The 16,775-nt window shown below is 34.5% G+C and overlaps 1 protein-coding gene across 1 annotated transcript in view; it reads right to left on the bottom strand.

Moving 5' to 3' along the window:
• The window catches only part of LOC145248186 (protein pelota-like), a 63,695-nt gene extending 47,160 nt beyond the window's left edge, over nt 1–16,535 (bottom strand). Inside the window, exon 1 of the mRNA XM_080110043.1 lies at nt 16,377–16,535. Coding sequence (XP_079966169.1) covers nt 16,377–16,417 — 41 coding nt within the window. The 5' untranslated portion in view covers nt 16,418–16,535. The remainder of the gene's footprint in view (nt 1–16,376) is intronic.
• Nucleotides 16,536–16,775: the final 240 nt, after the last annotated feature.

Raw genomic sequence — 16,775 nt, 5'->3', positions numbered from 1 at the left:
AGTTTGTAGTGTTTGGTTTGGTCGTTTTATAGTGGATTTTATCGTTTTTGTTCCCTGCCCTGCAGAACATGAATGAGTTTTGCAATGAGAGAGGGAAAAGGATTACAGTATTAATGTTTGGTACATTTTAAGTAAGGAAACCAGTCAGGAAGTGGGGAGGGTGGGTAAGAGGAAATGGGAAAACGGAAAAGGGGAAAAGGTGGGTTGTTGCTTTTGTTTTTGTTTTTGCAAAAGTAGAAAAACAAAAAGCATCAATGTTAGGTGCATTTCGTATCAAGATGGTTGGTTGTTTTTGTTTTACGGCATATCAACCCTTTTCAGGTTATTTAATGCAGAATCCGGTGATTTTGAAGAAATGTTTTTTTAATAGAATATATTTGTTTTTTGCAAGTCAGTTTCTATTCAACCCATAGTTGGGACCCTAACAGGTACTACCACTCCGGGTCAGAGTGGACCTGGGAGCAATGGCAATTAAAGGGTGGCTCCACACTCTCCAGAGCCTGCAAGCTGGGGCCTCACCATCGGATATAGTTTAAGGTCATATCCAGGACCTCGTATCAGGAAGCCAATATCTTCAGACAGCCTGATCTGGAAGCACCGGGCATTATAATAATATGTGATCATTGTTGTAATAGTGTAAGGAAAAAAAATAAAAAATAAAAAAAAATAACACACTGGACTATTTTTATAGAAATGTCAAAGTTATATTTGCTGCATGTTATTGTTTTTTGCCAGGAAAAAAAAAAAATTGCACTATCCACAAAAATATCAGCTTTGTCAAAACATTTCCACACCCATTAAAAAAAAAAAAAAAAAAAAAAAAAAAAAAAGATTGTTTAATTAATAAAAATGATGCTAGTGGCAATGTCATTAATCACCTGACTTTATATATTTTAAAGTGAATTGTTCTAAAATCACAATTGTCAATCCGTTGGTTACAAGAGTAGCATTTTAAATACATTTCGTTTCTTTGGTTTGAAGAATATTTGAGAATTATTTTTACAGATAGAAAATATGTACTGTTTTAAAATGAATCAAATTACAATTTCAAATGAAATAAAGAAATATGCATTTTAATTTTTAAAATATTATATGAAAATAGAAGTTTTTCTTTAATAGTACTGACCCTGTCAAATACTGATTATTTAAAAAAATATTAACAGTAAATTATACAAATTTATGTAGAAAGCGCCATAGAATTTTCACACGGTCTTGCTAGTGTGAAATAGACACGTGAAAAACGAACACACAACAGGAACCCTAGCATTAGTGTTTCCAGAGATCACACACACACACACACACACACACACACACACACACACACACACACACACACAGTGCCGCCAAAAAGATGCTGCACTCGTCATTTTTTTAGAAACTGAAAAAATAAGCAAAATTGAATGTAAGTGTTTAAACAATCTATACCTTTTTTGATTCACCTTTTATTTCTCTATAATTTTACCTGTTCATATTTGACTTTTTATTGAAGTATCCTAGTGTTCAAGTCAATTTTAAAAAAATTAACGTCAAATCGAGAAGGCAAAAAGAAACTCCGCAGCAAATGAGCTTAAAATATCCACCTTTTAGCATCTCTAATCATAATTGTTGTTCCTAGGTAATATAACGTAACATTTAGTCCATATCTCTTAGTGATCGCCAGGAACTCATTAATCTTCATCTTTCTGGTTTATCCAATCAAGAAATCGATCACAGATTTAAATGTGATGAGAAAATGGTATGAATAACTGTACAAAAACACCAAAACAAGCAGCGTTCGTGATGCCTCTAAATATTGTCGTCCTAGAGTTACTTCTTACATGGAAGACAATGCTACCAAGATCCGCAGCCTCACAAACAGATTTGAAATGGCTCCCCAAATCCAACAACAGTGTGATCTTGTTAAAAACTGCTCTCTTTCCACATTTAACAGATTGAAGGAATTTTTTTTGGATATCTGCATATTCTCAGCTGCAACACTTATTCTGCGATTTCCTCTACACAATCAATGTAGTAAAACTCCCTATGGCACAGCATGTGTGATTTCAACTACGCATTGTTTATTTAGCAAACAGACATACTTCCTCCAGTATTGCTGCGTTAACAGATTTTTTCTTTTTTTTTTGCATAGGCATCACCACTTATTAAGGCCAAGAGGCCACTCGAGGATAAGGGTTAAAGAGTGTTCAGTAGAAATTGGACAATATAGTAACCATTAATAATGGAGATTCAGCAAATTTGTTAACTTATATGGAACGGCTCATCAAAAACTTGTTTACGTTAGACTTGAAGACAACCAACCATATTGTAGTCAGCTGGAAAACGGAAGACAATTCCATAGGCGTGCAGTTCTAATAAAGAAGCTTTGCTCATGGAATCTACGTTTAGGTTTAGGCACAGATAAAGAGTGGGGGAAATTAGTGATAGTGTTTTCTGCTATACGGGTGTTTCTTGTGAAAGTTTGGCGAGGGGGGGACCATAGAATGGAGCTCAGCCGAGCACTTGCCATGAAACCAACGATAAAGCAGAGACAAACTCGCAACATCTCTTCTGTGAGAAAGAAGTTGCAGGGAAAAGAAAAGGACATTCCCCACAAGGCTACAAAGTCTATTTTGAACTATCAAAGCAGGATAAGTCCTTTCTAGCAGCTCCTGCACAGATGTGGCAACAGTACTCCATCCTTGGACGTACCTGGCTCTTGTATTGCATCAGCAGTGAGATTATTGGATCGATAGAAGGATCCCACCATTTTTCCAGCAGCCTTGGCAACGGATTTAATGTATGTGTTCCATTTAAGATCAGGAGTAAAGGTCAAGCCCAGAAGCTTGTCAAAACATGAGGCCTCCCCAAGACGAGAGCCATTCATTTCAATTGATGCCAGATGGGGATCAGAGCATTGATGATGTAAAGATAAAAGCTTGGTTTTAGATGCATTAAAAGTAACAAGCCACCTCTTTCCCCATTGTACCACTTGCTCAAGATCAGAGGAGAGAGAATCAGAGAGAACTTGGTCGTTTACAATCTTAGATGTGCTACCATAGATAGTAGTGTCATCAGTATAGATGTCTACGAATGATGTAAGGATGTGATTTGGAAGATCATTAATATAGATCAGGAAGAGAGTTGGGCCCAGGATGGACCCCTGAGGGACTCCAGCATTAATACTAAGAGCTTCTGATTTCTGCCCATCAACTACTACTCTTATGAACCTATCAGAGAGAAATTATTTAATAATTGAGAAGACATTTCCAGCTATACCGTAGCTGGAGATCTTGTGAAGTAAACCTTTATGCCATACTCTATCAAAGGCCTTTGATACGTCAAGAGCAATTGCCCTAGAAAAGGTAGCCTCCATCGAGAGATTAGCTAATCCTATGAGATATAACTGTAAGCACATCTGCTGTAGATCTAGCAGAACGGAAACCATATTACGTGTCACTAAGAAGGTTATTTTTGCTAAGATGGTTGATTATTTCACTATTTAACAGATTCCAGCAACTTACTCATGATGCACAGGAGACTTATTGGCCTGTACTGCAAAGATTATGAGCGATCACCTGAATTCTTAAATACGGGGCATACTGATGAGATTTTCCAGGGTGACGGGAAGCAATTCTCCTTAAGACAACGTTTAAACATAGGATGGGCGCAAGTTCTGATTGAAGTCTTTTGAGTACTATAATTGGAATATCGTCAGGGCCGGTTGCTTTACTAGAATCAAGGTTTTTGATTAGCTTGGCAACATCACATACAGATATTTGTAAATTACATAGCATGTTTTCTGATACAGGAGGAAATATTGGAGGTTGGCAGTCTTGGTCGCAAAGGTTAGAATTAGCTGCAAAGTTCTTGGCAAAGAGTTTGGCTTTGTCTGATGCTGACGAGATTACCTCAGGTCTATTTATGAGAGTTGGGATAGAGTACACGCTTCTGTTCAGGATTCTGTTTGCTATTTGCCAAAACTGGTGGGAACCAAGCTGCTGCTCAGCTACTTTGGACTTGACGGACTGAGCATACAACTCTCTTGCATTCTTTATTACTTTTTTACAGTGGTTGCTGGCAGTCCTGAAAGCGGCTTTAGTCTGAGTACATCTATTATGTTATAAGCAATGGAAAAAGTGATTTCTATGTGCAATGGCAGCAGCACATTCTGGAGAGAACCACGGCTGGCTGTTAGGTTTTCGCTGGAATTTTTTCGAGGGTATGAAACGGTCTATACCTACAATTAATCATTCTGTCAGGTCTGATACTACAGAGGACACATTCTTTTTAAATATGGAACCCAGAGGTAGATCTGATATTAATGTGCGGAAAATATCCCAGTCAGCCATAGAGTATCGATATACTGTACAATGGAGAGGTACATCTGAGGACTTATTACATTTCATTTTTATCTTAACTGATACAACTGAGTGGTCGGAAGATCCAAGTGGAGACAGAAGAGAAGCTGAACACAGTTCAGGGCAAGTTGTGAGAAAGAGGTCAAGGAGACTTGCATACTGGCCATCAGTATCGGAACACGGGTGGGTTCGTGAGCAATCTGAGTGAGGTCATAAGCAATGGAGAAATCATGACAGAACCTCCCCTCATCATCCGTCTTGTTTGAGGGAGTTAACCATTCCACATTGTGAACATTGAAGTCTCCACATACATGAATATTACCTGAAGGATAAGCAGATAGGGCGTGGTCAATTTTCTCAGATATTCTTTTAAAGATAGTAACTCTGCTGTTGTGGGGGCGATAGAGAGCAAATGTAAATGCAGTAGTTTGAGCTAGTGCAACCCGGAAGCACATATAGGGTAAGTTAGGATCTTCTCTGGAGATGTCCCTACCACATGGAAAGCCATCTTTTATATAGGCACATATTCCATGCCTATGGCGATCTTGAGGGTCAGATTTGGAAGTTTCTAGCCAAGTGTTATCTGTTAGAAACCTGCATAATTTCCTGTCATTATGAGATAGATATTCAACATAAAAATCTGTGTTTTAAGGTGTTAATAAGTATATATATATAAAAAAAAAAAAAAATGCATGATTTTCTTTCAAAAAAAGCCAATCTGGCAACCCTGGACAAGAATATGAGTGACCTCCTTTGATGTAGCCTCCTTTTGAAATATTATTATAATAATATATAATCCTTGTTCTAATAGTATGAGAAAAAACTCGTAATTTCGACATGCAGTGGTTCTTCACCGAAGGAAGTCAGCAAAACGTGACGCAAAAAAGGGAACATTCAAAATAAAGGGGGGGGGGTGAAGAACATTGCCTTCTAAGAAGTATTGGACAGATGAATAAATTAAAAATTATCCCTTACAATGTGATTTTAGTATCTGTATTGAACTATGTAGCACAATATTATTGTCTAAGTATTTATTAATTTATCTCATTTGGATCAGTTCTAAATTTAAAATACAACAGACACATTTTTTCATAGCAATGTTAATAATCTCATATTTGCTGCAGGTTATTGTTTTTTTTTCTGTCCAAAACACTAATTTTTTGGCTCTCTCCAGAAAAATATCAGGTTTATGTTTGTTGATTAAATATATTTCTCATTCCATGGAATTTCCACAGGCTCCACTAGCTTCTATTATTTATAGTAATGCTCTCATCTTGGATGATATTTTTGTGTTTTGGTCGACGTAACCTCCTATCAGCTTACTTAAAGTAATATTGTGCTACATAGTTCAATACAAATACTAAAATCAAAATGTAAGGGATAATCTTTAATTTATTCATTCAGTCCAATACTTTTTGGAAGATAATGTTCTTTTTTTCTTTCCCCCTTGTTTATCTCGCCACACTGGAGAATCTGTACTTGAATTATTTGCAAGAACCCTTTGCTCAATGGATATGTGCTAAGTAACGATCAAAACTTTACAGGAAAAAGGGCTGTCCCCTTTCCATGTAAATAAAAACATTAGATAAGTGAAAATGAGATTAGGATAAGCCGAGACTCGAACCTTGTAAGCAAGGTTAAGAAATAGAATGTTAGAAATCGGCATGTTAAAAAGGTCTATTGTTAAATTCTATTATAAATAGTTAAGATATTGTTTATATCGTAAAAAGAATTGATTGTTCATTCTTTTATAAAACTGAATATTAAAAATGTCAGCTAGAAGGAATGAACAATACAAATTAAAAATACATTGTTAAAAACATAGGTTAGGAGAGGATTCTTTGTTTGCATAAGTGTGTTTTGGACAAGCGTGCATAGACACGTGAATTGGTCACGTTTGGGGAACACACTTCTGACGTCATAGCAAAAGGAGGAATCTCAATATAGGAGCTAGAGTTAGTCAGATCAGGGCAGTTGAGGTAGAACAGCCAGCAGAGTCGGTCGGAGAGAGTTGATCGACCAAAAGTTGACATGGTCAGAGGAGGGTCCCCTTAGAGGCGAAGGGGGTAGAAGGTTAACTATGTAGATCCTGGATTTGAATTATATCAGCTTTGCCTTATATCACACAGTTGTAGTTGTGTTACAGGAAAAAGGGCTGTCCCTTTCCATGTAAATAACAAAAAACATTAGATAAGTGAAAATGAGATTAGGATAAGCCGAGACTCGAACCTTGTAAGCAAGGTTAAGAAATGGAATGTTAGAAATCGGAATGTTAAAAAGGTCTATTGTTAAATTCTATTATAAATAGTCAAGATATTGTTTATATTGTTAAATTCTATTATAAATAGTCAAGATATTGTTTATATTGTTAAATTCTATTATAAATAGTTAAGATATTGTTTATATTGTTAAATTCTATTATAAATAGTTAAGATATTGTTTATATTGTTAAATTCTATTATAAATAGTTAAGATATTGTTTATATTGTTAAATTCTATTATAAATAGTTAAGATATTGTTTATATTGTTAAATTCTATTATAAATAGTTAAGATATTGTTTATATTGTTAAATTCTATTATAAATAGTTAAGATATTGTTTATATTGTTAAATTCTATTATAAATAGTTAAGATATTGTTTATATCGTAAAAAGAATTGATTGTTCATTCTTTTACAAAACTGAATATTAAAAATGTCAGCTAAAAAAAAAAAATGAACAATACAAATTAAAAATGTATTGTTAAAAAATAAGTTAGGCTAAAAAATCGGTTAGTTGAGAATTGTTGTCAAAAGTGTGTTAGGAAAAACGTGTGCACAGTCACATGAATTGGTCATGTTTGGGGAACACACTTCTGATGTCATAGCAAAAGGGGGATTCTCAATATAGGAGCTAGAGTTAGTCAGATGAGGGTAGTTGAGGCAGAACAGTCGCATCTGCTAGTCAGAGAGAGAGAGAGTTGGAGTCCGAGTCCTTTGGAAGCGAAGGAAAGAACATCAAACTACGTAGATCCCAAATGTGAAATCCTGACGTCATCATCATTCGACCGGTCCAATGAAATAAAGAATCACCATCGATTTTTGTAACTGGTTGTCTCTGTGTCCTCCACAATTAATTGACTAATTAATTAGGAAGTGCAGACAGGTTGTTATTTTTTTTTTTTAATTTCTTTTGTTCAATCCAAAATACTCGTCTGGGCGAGAGGAGGATATTCCTTAAATCAAAAATTGTATTTGCCTCAGATTGACCTTTTGGCTAGGAACAAATTGTAGTATCTGTTATGATGCTACACTTGGTTTACTCTGTCCTCGATCAGTGGAGGAGCAATCTTTCTAAATTGAGGCGATTTTGATTTTTGTACCCGTCCGGAGTGCCTTTTTTTTTGGGGGGGGAGCTGGACCTTTGCCCTCGTGAGGAGGCAACGAAAAAAGTATTGGCGGAAGAACAACCCAACAAACAGTAACAAAAACACGTTCTTTCCGATTATTATAGACCGATTATATTATATTGTGTAGTGGGCTATGTGACATTTGTTCTTAAGGTTGCACATTGTTTCAAAAATCATTTTTATATATTAATTTAATATAGAATGAGCACCTACTTTATGGCTACCTTTTTTAGGGGGGGGGGAGTTGTGGCTTGGTAGGCCAATACAAAACCTACCTTAAAAAACTTATCTTCTATAGGTTCTCAGGTGTGCTGAAAACGAATATCGCATTTAAATTTTCCGCAAATAAGTATTTTTCCAGGTATTAAGTAAAAATATGCATGCGTATGTGCATACAACAATGGCTACCACTTATAACAAAGAATTATATCGCTTAATATCAGGAAAAATATTCATTTGTGGAAAAATGTGATATTCGTTTTCAGCACACCCAAAAACCTATAGAAAATAAGATTTTTTAAGGTAGGTTTTGTGTCGGTCTACTAGGCCACAATTATCAAATAAACATCACCCCTAAAACAAATACAATACCCCCCCCCCAAAAAAAAAGACGGCTATAAAGTGAGTGTTCATTTTACGTTATATTAATATAGAAAAGTGAGCGTCCATTTTTTTCAAACTATAATTTCTTCATTTCGTGGAAACTACTCGTTTTCTGGGATTTTGACTTATTTTCATTTTCATCATCCTCCAAAACTTATAGTAGCAGTAATTTTAAAGGATTTTTTTGTGGGTGGAAAGATGCTGCACCTTTACCAATACTGCAATCATAGTCACTTGTTTTCCTAGTTTTGCATATGAATTACAAAATATCTGATATTTCCACAAAATCTCTGGCCTTGATGGCGAGGAGACTAAATCTTGCAGCTATGATTTCAAATGATCTGAAATAACAGCAAGGGGAGACTGGATTCCAAATATTTCTCCATATGTTATATCTCCCTTCGTTGGTTTTCATACATAAAGTAAATTTCACAGTGTATAAAGATTATTTGATACTAGAGATATTCATAATCGTACCCCGTTGCCAAAAGAGGGACGATATAACATATGAGAAATATGTGGAATTAAATCTCCCTTTGCTGTTATTTCAGATCATTTGAAACCATAGAAGCAAGTTTTAGTCTCCCCTCCATCAAGGCGAGAGATTTTGCGGAAATATCTATAAAAGTGAGAATATGTTATAGTGGGCTGGAGTATGGAAATTATAAAAAAATCGACTCCTCAGGCATCAACGGCTCATGGTGTTTCAGAAACTAGAGAAAAAAATCCAGTTCAATAAAACAAGAAAAAAAAAAAAAAAAAAAATTTAAATGCTCAATTCCAAGAAAAATGGTGAACGTTTGAAGATTAGCAATTTTTTAATTTTGCAATAACGTTATCCCACTTTTTTCATGGAAACTTTATTTTACCACCAAATCGCTGAAAGGCTTAAAAATTAACAAAAGCCTACTTTTTTCACAGTAAACTAGAAATGCCCCCAAGTTTACTGAATTTAATCAAATATGCTGTCCTCAAGTGCAAAAAATCTAGGTTTTCAATCAAAATTTTTGCCTATTTTTGATAAAAATCCTTAAAATTCAATGTTTTTTTTTTCTGCCCAAAATAGTAAACATTTCAAAATGCCACAAGCTAGATTTTTCCCAGTGTATATTTTCTGAACTGATTCTACACAAACTACATGCCCACTCGTGGGATAGGTCTATAGGTCTTAAAAAATCCATATATGGCGAAATCGGATCTGTGGCAATTCAAGAAAAATTAATTTTACACAGAAGCCAATTTCCAAATAACTAATGGAGGCCGTTTTCGGAACATCCAATTTCCAATTTAGCATTTCTTGAATATTTTGAGATCAAATTAAGTTCTGATGCTGAAGTTTTACATCGGAAACGTTTTTGACTTGAGAAATCAAAAAATGCTGTTAGATTTACCCTCCAAATCAACCCTTTTAATATTATTAAAAATTACTTTTTCTAGTTATGATTGTATGCATTATCATATGTAAACTACCACATATTGCATGATAACACCAAACCACATTTTGCCTCATACCATACATTGCATATATTGACAGTACACTATACTTTTCGATTATATCTCACTATAAAATTAACATGGGACGACTATTCTATTCCATCTGCCAAGTGCAAAAAAAACAAGTTAACTTCAAACCTCCAAATTTGCACCCTTTACTTATTGTATTTAGAAAGTTCGAACCCACCCAATCGAAGAAGAAACCAACTCAACCAGTGAATTTGATGTAGATTAGTGTTCCACTGATTCTACACAAACTACATGCCCACTCGTGGGAACTCATTGACATGAACGATGGTCGTTGGTTGAAGTCTTTTGATGAATCTGGTTTAGAGGCCAACAACAAAATCTCTCAAGCTGACAATTTGGAAGACGTGATAAACAGATTGCGGTTAGGTTCAGATCCTAAAGTAAACATACGAATGCAAGCTCAGCCATTCTGCAAACATTGTAGTGAGAATGGTCATCGTACACAATATTGCAAGAAAACCCACCCAGTCTATGAGAAACTATGTTGTTGAAGTGATGATGTGATGCTTTGTATGTTGTTTGTCTTAATAGTTGAACATGGTTTATTTTCTAAAGTCAGATGGTAATGTTGATAAAAATTTGGAAATGGAGTTGCCAATTTTCAAGCATTACTTCTTTCTAGACTTGGCCTACTATCCAGATTTTATTTTGGCCTTGGTCTTCAAAACCGAAAAATGTACCATTAATAAGTACCTTGAACAAATCATTTCTTTCTGTTATGTAATACTCTTCTAAAAGAGCCCTCAACCACAATCAGAGGATCCTTTTAAAACCAAATATTGGCCCAAAACGTGTTTCTGGCCCGTAATGCTCAAAAATGGTAATTTGGACCCAGACCCTTCAAAAATAGAAATTTTTGGAAAATCCATTTACCACTGTAATTAGCACAGTAATACGCTTCCAATGAGCCTTCAACCATTATCAGGGGATTATTTTATGCTAAAATATGCCAAAAACGTGTTTCTGGTCTGCAATGCCCAAATATTTCTTTTTTTTTTTTTTTTCATTTTTATTCAATTTTCACCCCAAACAAGGCACATTGCCACTTTGAAGCAGGGGCCTACTATCAGGGACTTAATTAGCGGGGTCATTATGAAGGAGATGAGTAGAAAGATGTTTGTTAACATTACACTTGAACTTCTGCATATCATTGCAGTTGGGAAAGCAGAATCCCGGAAGGGAGTTCCAAAGACCCGCAGTTCTGGGGAAGAAACTATTGGAGTAAAAGGCTTTCTTGCACCTAGGGATCTCTACTGTAAAGGGATGAGACTTGGTAGCTTGTCGGGTTTGTCGGGGGTAGTTACGTCGGGGAGGTACAAGTGTTTGCAGTTCGTCAGAGCATTCACCATTAAAGTATTTGTAGAACAGGCAGAGGGATGCAACATCTCGTCGATGGGACAGAGGCTGAAGCCTAGATGACAGTTCAGGACCTATCAGGTTGGCGACTCTCTTTTGAACCCTGTCCAAGAGCGAGAGACAAGCAACAGATGCACCAGCCCAGATGTGACAACAGTACTCCATACATGGGCGAATGGTTGCCTTATAGAGGTATAGGATACTGTCAGGCGTAAGTAGTTTTCTAGCACGGTAGAGGGAGCCAACTATACCAAATATGGTTATTTGGACTCATACCGCTCAAAAATCGAAATTTTTATCACAAAAAAGATTTTTATCACTAATAAGCTTGGTAATACGTCTTCAACGAGCCATCAACCATAATCAGGAGGATTATTTTTACCCGAGATATTGACTTATTTCTAATATTTCACCGTCTCAGCCCACTGTGTGTATCTGAGGACAATTCTCAACCTATATAGTCAACGAATTTTTGATCTACAGACTTGAAATTTGGTATATAGAATATTCAGACATGTGAAAAACTTTTTAATCGGTTTTCATCCAGAAAAAAAAAAAAAGGGTTGCTAAGGAGTCAAAATTGAAAAATTAGTACGTGGGAGGCGTCAGATTTTTATCTGTTCTCAATTATTTCACAACTACACATGTACGGTTGTGAAACATGACAGCTCCCTTATGTTAAGTATAAGTTGGTTTGAAATCACTTTTCTAAGATCATGTCAAACTGGTCTAACGGTTATCGTGCTTGACTGTAGATCTTGGATTCAATCTCAGCTCGAGTACTTTCTTTTTTTTTGTTACAAGAAAGGAATTGTTAAGAAAAACATACTCGCATGCACATGTCTCTTTTTTTTCTTTTTTTAAGGAATTTGTTACGATTAATACCAGACAACGCTGGATACATTGCACCTGCTAGTATATAGTTTTTAAATCCCCCGAAACAGTGTTTCATGGTAAACAACTGATGATCCCTTGAAAAATAAATTATTGGTATTATAGTAAATTCGAGAGCGAGTTGATGCAGTGATTGCAGGTGATTAAATGACTTACTGACTAGATGGTTTTTTAACGAATGATAAATATTTTTTTTTGATATAGTTTTAAAGGTTAAAAACTTCAAAGATATATATATATATATATATATATATATATATATATATATATATATATAATTCACCAGTCATGCCTTTTTAACAGATGGAATTGCCCAATCAGGGAAGATACAAGTAGGTCCCGAGTTTTATAATTATGTGTGCGTGTGTGTGTTAGATAATCAATTATTTTTTTAAGTACAGGTTTGTATATTTTTTTTTTTCACAGATCCTTCTGCTTCATTTTTTATCTAGAAAATAAAATATTGGTTTGTTTTACAATCCGCAGAGGTACGAAGATGTGGTCAAATAACAAAAATATAACAAATAAGTCTTACCAAAGGCAAGAGAAATTATTGGGTTTGTATTACTGTACACATAGATTCGAAAAAGTTGTCAAAAAACAAATATATAACAAATAAATGTTATCAAAGGCAAGATAAGTTACTTTTCTACCAAACTGGATATATTTTTCGTGTTTTTATTCAATGTAACATGTTTATTCAGCTCGAAAACCATACAGTGTTTGCCGATGTATTGGAACATTCAAGATGGCGTCTTATTCTCTCTTTAACACAGTAAGTGTGGGAAAAGATGTTATAAATAAAAAAACGGATAAAATACTGTTAAAAACTCGCTCAATATATGTTACTGTGACATAGGTTGACATATATTCGGCGGGTTTTTAATAGTATTTTGTCTAGTTTATTATTTATAACACCTTTTTCCATACTTACGGTGTTAAAGAGGGTGTGAGACGCCATCTTGAATTTTCGAATACATCGGTAAACACTGTATGTTTTTCGAGCTGAATAAATATGTTACATTGAATAAAAACACGAAAAATATATCCAGTTTGGTAGAAAAGTAACTTATCTTGCCTTTATTAACATTTATTTGTTATATATTTGTTTTTTGACAACTTTTTCGAATCTATTGTGTACAGTAATACAAACCCAAATTATTTTTCTACCTAACTGGATAAGTTTGTAATGTTTTTACTTATTTTTAAATGTTTATTCAGTCTGAAAAACAAGTAGTGTTGAACGCTACGTGAGAACAAGAAAAAATAGCAGCAAGGTCTCTTACATCTTTGGGCCTTAACAATAGAACAAAATTGGAGTAGAAACCCACCCAATAAATCTGACGGTAACATTTATTGGGTGAGTTTCTACCACCGTTTTGTTTTATTTTTAAGTCATTGTTGAGATTTCAAAAATGTAAAAATTACATTTTTAATTCATCATTCCCCCCCCCCCCCCTTTGTTTTCGTTGTATCATCATTATCAGTGTGAGCTTTTTTTTTTTTTTTTTTTTTTTTATTCTTTCAGCGTAGGTAGGTGGTGCTGGTGCGCGCCTTTAACAGACTATGGGATTTACTTTCCATATAAAAATGTCCAAAAACAAAATAATAAAAACACAAAGAAAACATAAACATGAAATCGTAACAAATTGGCAAAAACAATAGTGGAATATGAACTTTTTTTTTTTTTTTTTTTGCAAGGACAGTTTTAAGTTCTTAACACTACACACCAATTAAAAATTCGCAAACAGGAATAAAATAGACAACATTTACCAACGAGGCGGTGGAAATGATCAACTTAATTGTGTTTATGTTTATTAGGGTGCTTTTGCATCTCCCCCTATGGCAGACAATATTGGCTCAATAAAATACGGTAACGAGGTACAACAACAGCCATTGGGGCTGATCTATAAAAGCACCGTTTACGGTTTAATGATCCTAACTTGCTTTTAAAAGGTTAAAATTAAGTCTTCAGTTTCTCAGGCCTTTTTTTTTTTTTTTTTTGAAAGAAGAAAATAATGCTTTATGACGATCAAGGCGAAAAATATTTTAATTTTTATCTCCTTTAGACTAGTTACTAGCAAATAATATTCCAAGTTTCGTAAACGTTTTGTTTCTTACACATTCATCGAGTAGAAATAATGTAGAAAGTTATGGTAAATATAGCGAACACCGACCACTCTAATTTATTTTTTAGAGTAATCCGGGTTATTTATAGTTAACATTTTTACAGAAAATTAGGTTAAACTGCATTTTTCTTAGATGCTATAAAGTAGACGATGAAGAGTTCACGATAAATTTTTGACTTGGTTTCTACCTTAACATTTTCCGGTATTTTTTTGGTATTATTATACAAACACCGTGACAGCGAATTAGTAAAATCTTTTACGTAGTATTCTGTTACGTTTCGGTGTGCTGAACCGTGGCCTTCGTTATAAAGACGGTCTTGGCTGAACACGAATCTGAAAACTGGGTTAGGGTTAGGGTTAGGGTACATTTTTTTCTACTAATTCGCTGTCACGGTATTTGTATAAATTTACCATTTTTTTTTTACAACCTGCTCCAGCGTAGTAAATACACTCCCAACCACCCCATGTTAAGAACGGCTTTCGAGGTTGGGGGGGGGGTATTCCGAAAGCCGTTCTTAACATGGGGAGGTTGTTGGGGTGTTTAAAATATGCTGGAGCATTACCCATTTCCCTTTAAAATGACGACGTCTAGGTTTTTGAGTATGCTGAAAACGAATATAGCATTAAATTTTCGGCAAATAGGTAGTTTCCGCGCGCAACAATGGCCACCACTTTTAGCATAAGGAATTACATAGCTCAATATCCGGAAAGCGAGTATGTTTTACAGTCCACAGAGACTTGAAAAAGTGATCAAAACTATAACAAATAAATGTTATCAAAGGCAAGGTAAGTTACTCTTATCTGGTTTTAGTGGTTTTACTCACTTTAAACGTTTATTCGGTTCGAAAAACAAAAAACACCGAATATATGTCACGGTAACATATAATGAGCGAATTTCTAACAGTATTTTGTCTAGTTTATTATTCATAACATCTTTTCCTGAACTTACCGTGTTAAAGAGAGTGTCGGGCGCCATTTTGAATTTTCCAATACATCGGTGTAAACACTGTATGCTTTTCGAGCTGAATAAACATGTTACACTGAATAAAAACACGAAAAATATATCCAGTTAGGTAGAAAAGTAACTTATCTTGCCTTTGATAACATTTATTTGTTATATATTTGTTTTTTGACAACTTTTTCGAATCTATGTGTACAGTAATACAAACCCGTTTTCTACTATGCTGCATACGGAAATCGCATTGAAATTTTGCAGAAATAAGTAGTTATCGAGATATAAAAAAGTTGTATTATGCATTGTATTCTTTAGCGGCCATCGTTTTAACGCGCGCGCTCCATAAACAAATTTACGCGCGTAACAAAGATGGCCGACAAAGAATACAATGCATAATACAACTTTTTATATCTCGATAACTAATTACTTCTGCAAAATTTCAAGGCGATTTTCGTATTCAGCATAGAAAACTTATTCAAGTCGTCATTTAAAAGAAAATTGTGGCGGTGGACCTAATCTGAAAATTTACCTTTTGGAATTTATATTAATTTCGCCATGACACGTAAATACGTAATAAGGTTTTCACCTGAAATGTGTTGGTTTAAAATATAGGTCAATGTGGCCTGGCTGTCCCACCGAAGACTTACCTGCAAAGAGCTTCTTTTTAGAGATACCCCCCAACCTCCCCATGTTAAGATTGGCTTTCGGAATTAACACCCTTTTGCATGTAAGTAAGTCTTCAGTGGAACAACAAGACCACATTGACCAAAAATCACCAATGTAAAGAAGCATCCAAATTTATTAGCTATTTTAGTTTCGGCCATAGAAGCGCACTTTGTAAAAGAATTGTCTTTTATTCGACGAATCTCTAAAAAGAACGAACCTGTTTATATATCAACATCTTTTCGATATAGAGATTTTGAAATACCATTATTTAAATTTTATTTAAAAAAAAATATTACTGAACTTTGATAAATAAACGAGTAAGTAATGGAAACTTTATTTTTATTTTCTTAGAAATGTTTGGAATGACAAAAATAGTAAAAGACAAAAAAGTTCGGGAAAATAATGGTTACAAACCAAAAGTACCCCCCTTCTCCAACATAAGTAATGGCGATTATATTTAGATAGCTTAAAAGACAACAGGTGAAATCACTTCCAAGTAAATGTGAGGTGTTCTACTGACTTACCCATCGTTATTTTTATCCAAATTTCGGTGTGTAATCTTCATGATTGCTTGTCCAAGAAGCTAACCCCATCAGTAAAATCACGTTTGTCACCTAGTCGCCATTACTTGTATATATAAAAAGAGCGATTTCTCTTTTTGCAAACTACGATTTCATTGGCTAATTATTTCTCACTAGCAATTGTTACATTGGTTTTTATTGGTCATTTTTTTCGGTCAATCTACAAAAAGTTCCTTAAAAAAAAAAAAAAAAAATGTGTTCTGTTTTCATGCAGAAAATTAAAATATGATCGTTTACAATGACTTAATATTTTTGTTTACGAGCAGGTTATGGACTAAGTATTATTATATTTCATTGTTACGCAAAAAAAAAAAAAAAAAAAAAAAAATTGTATTATGTCTT

The sequence above is a fragment of the Euprymna scolopes genome, chromosome 26, assembly GCF_053919585.1.
Source record: "Euprymna scolopes isolate OS-2025 chromosome 26, ASM5391958v1, whole genome shotgun sequence".
NCBI classification, from domain to species: Eukaryota; Metazoa; Mollusca; class Cephalopoda; order Sepiida; family Sepiolidae; genus Euprymna; species Euprymna scolopes.
Note: the sequence above shows the minus strand (reverse complement) of the source record. Positions and strands in the feature narration are given on the sequence as shown.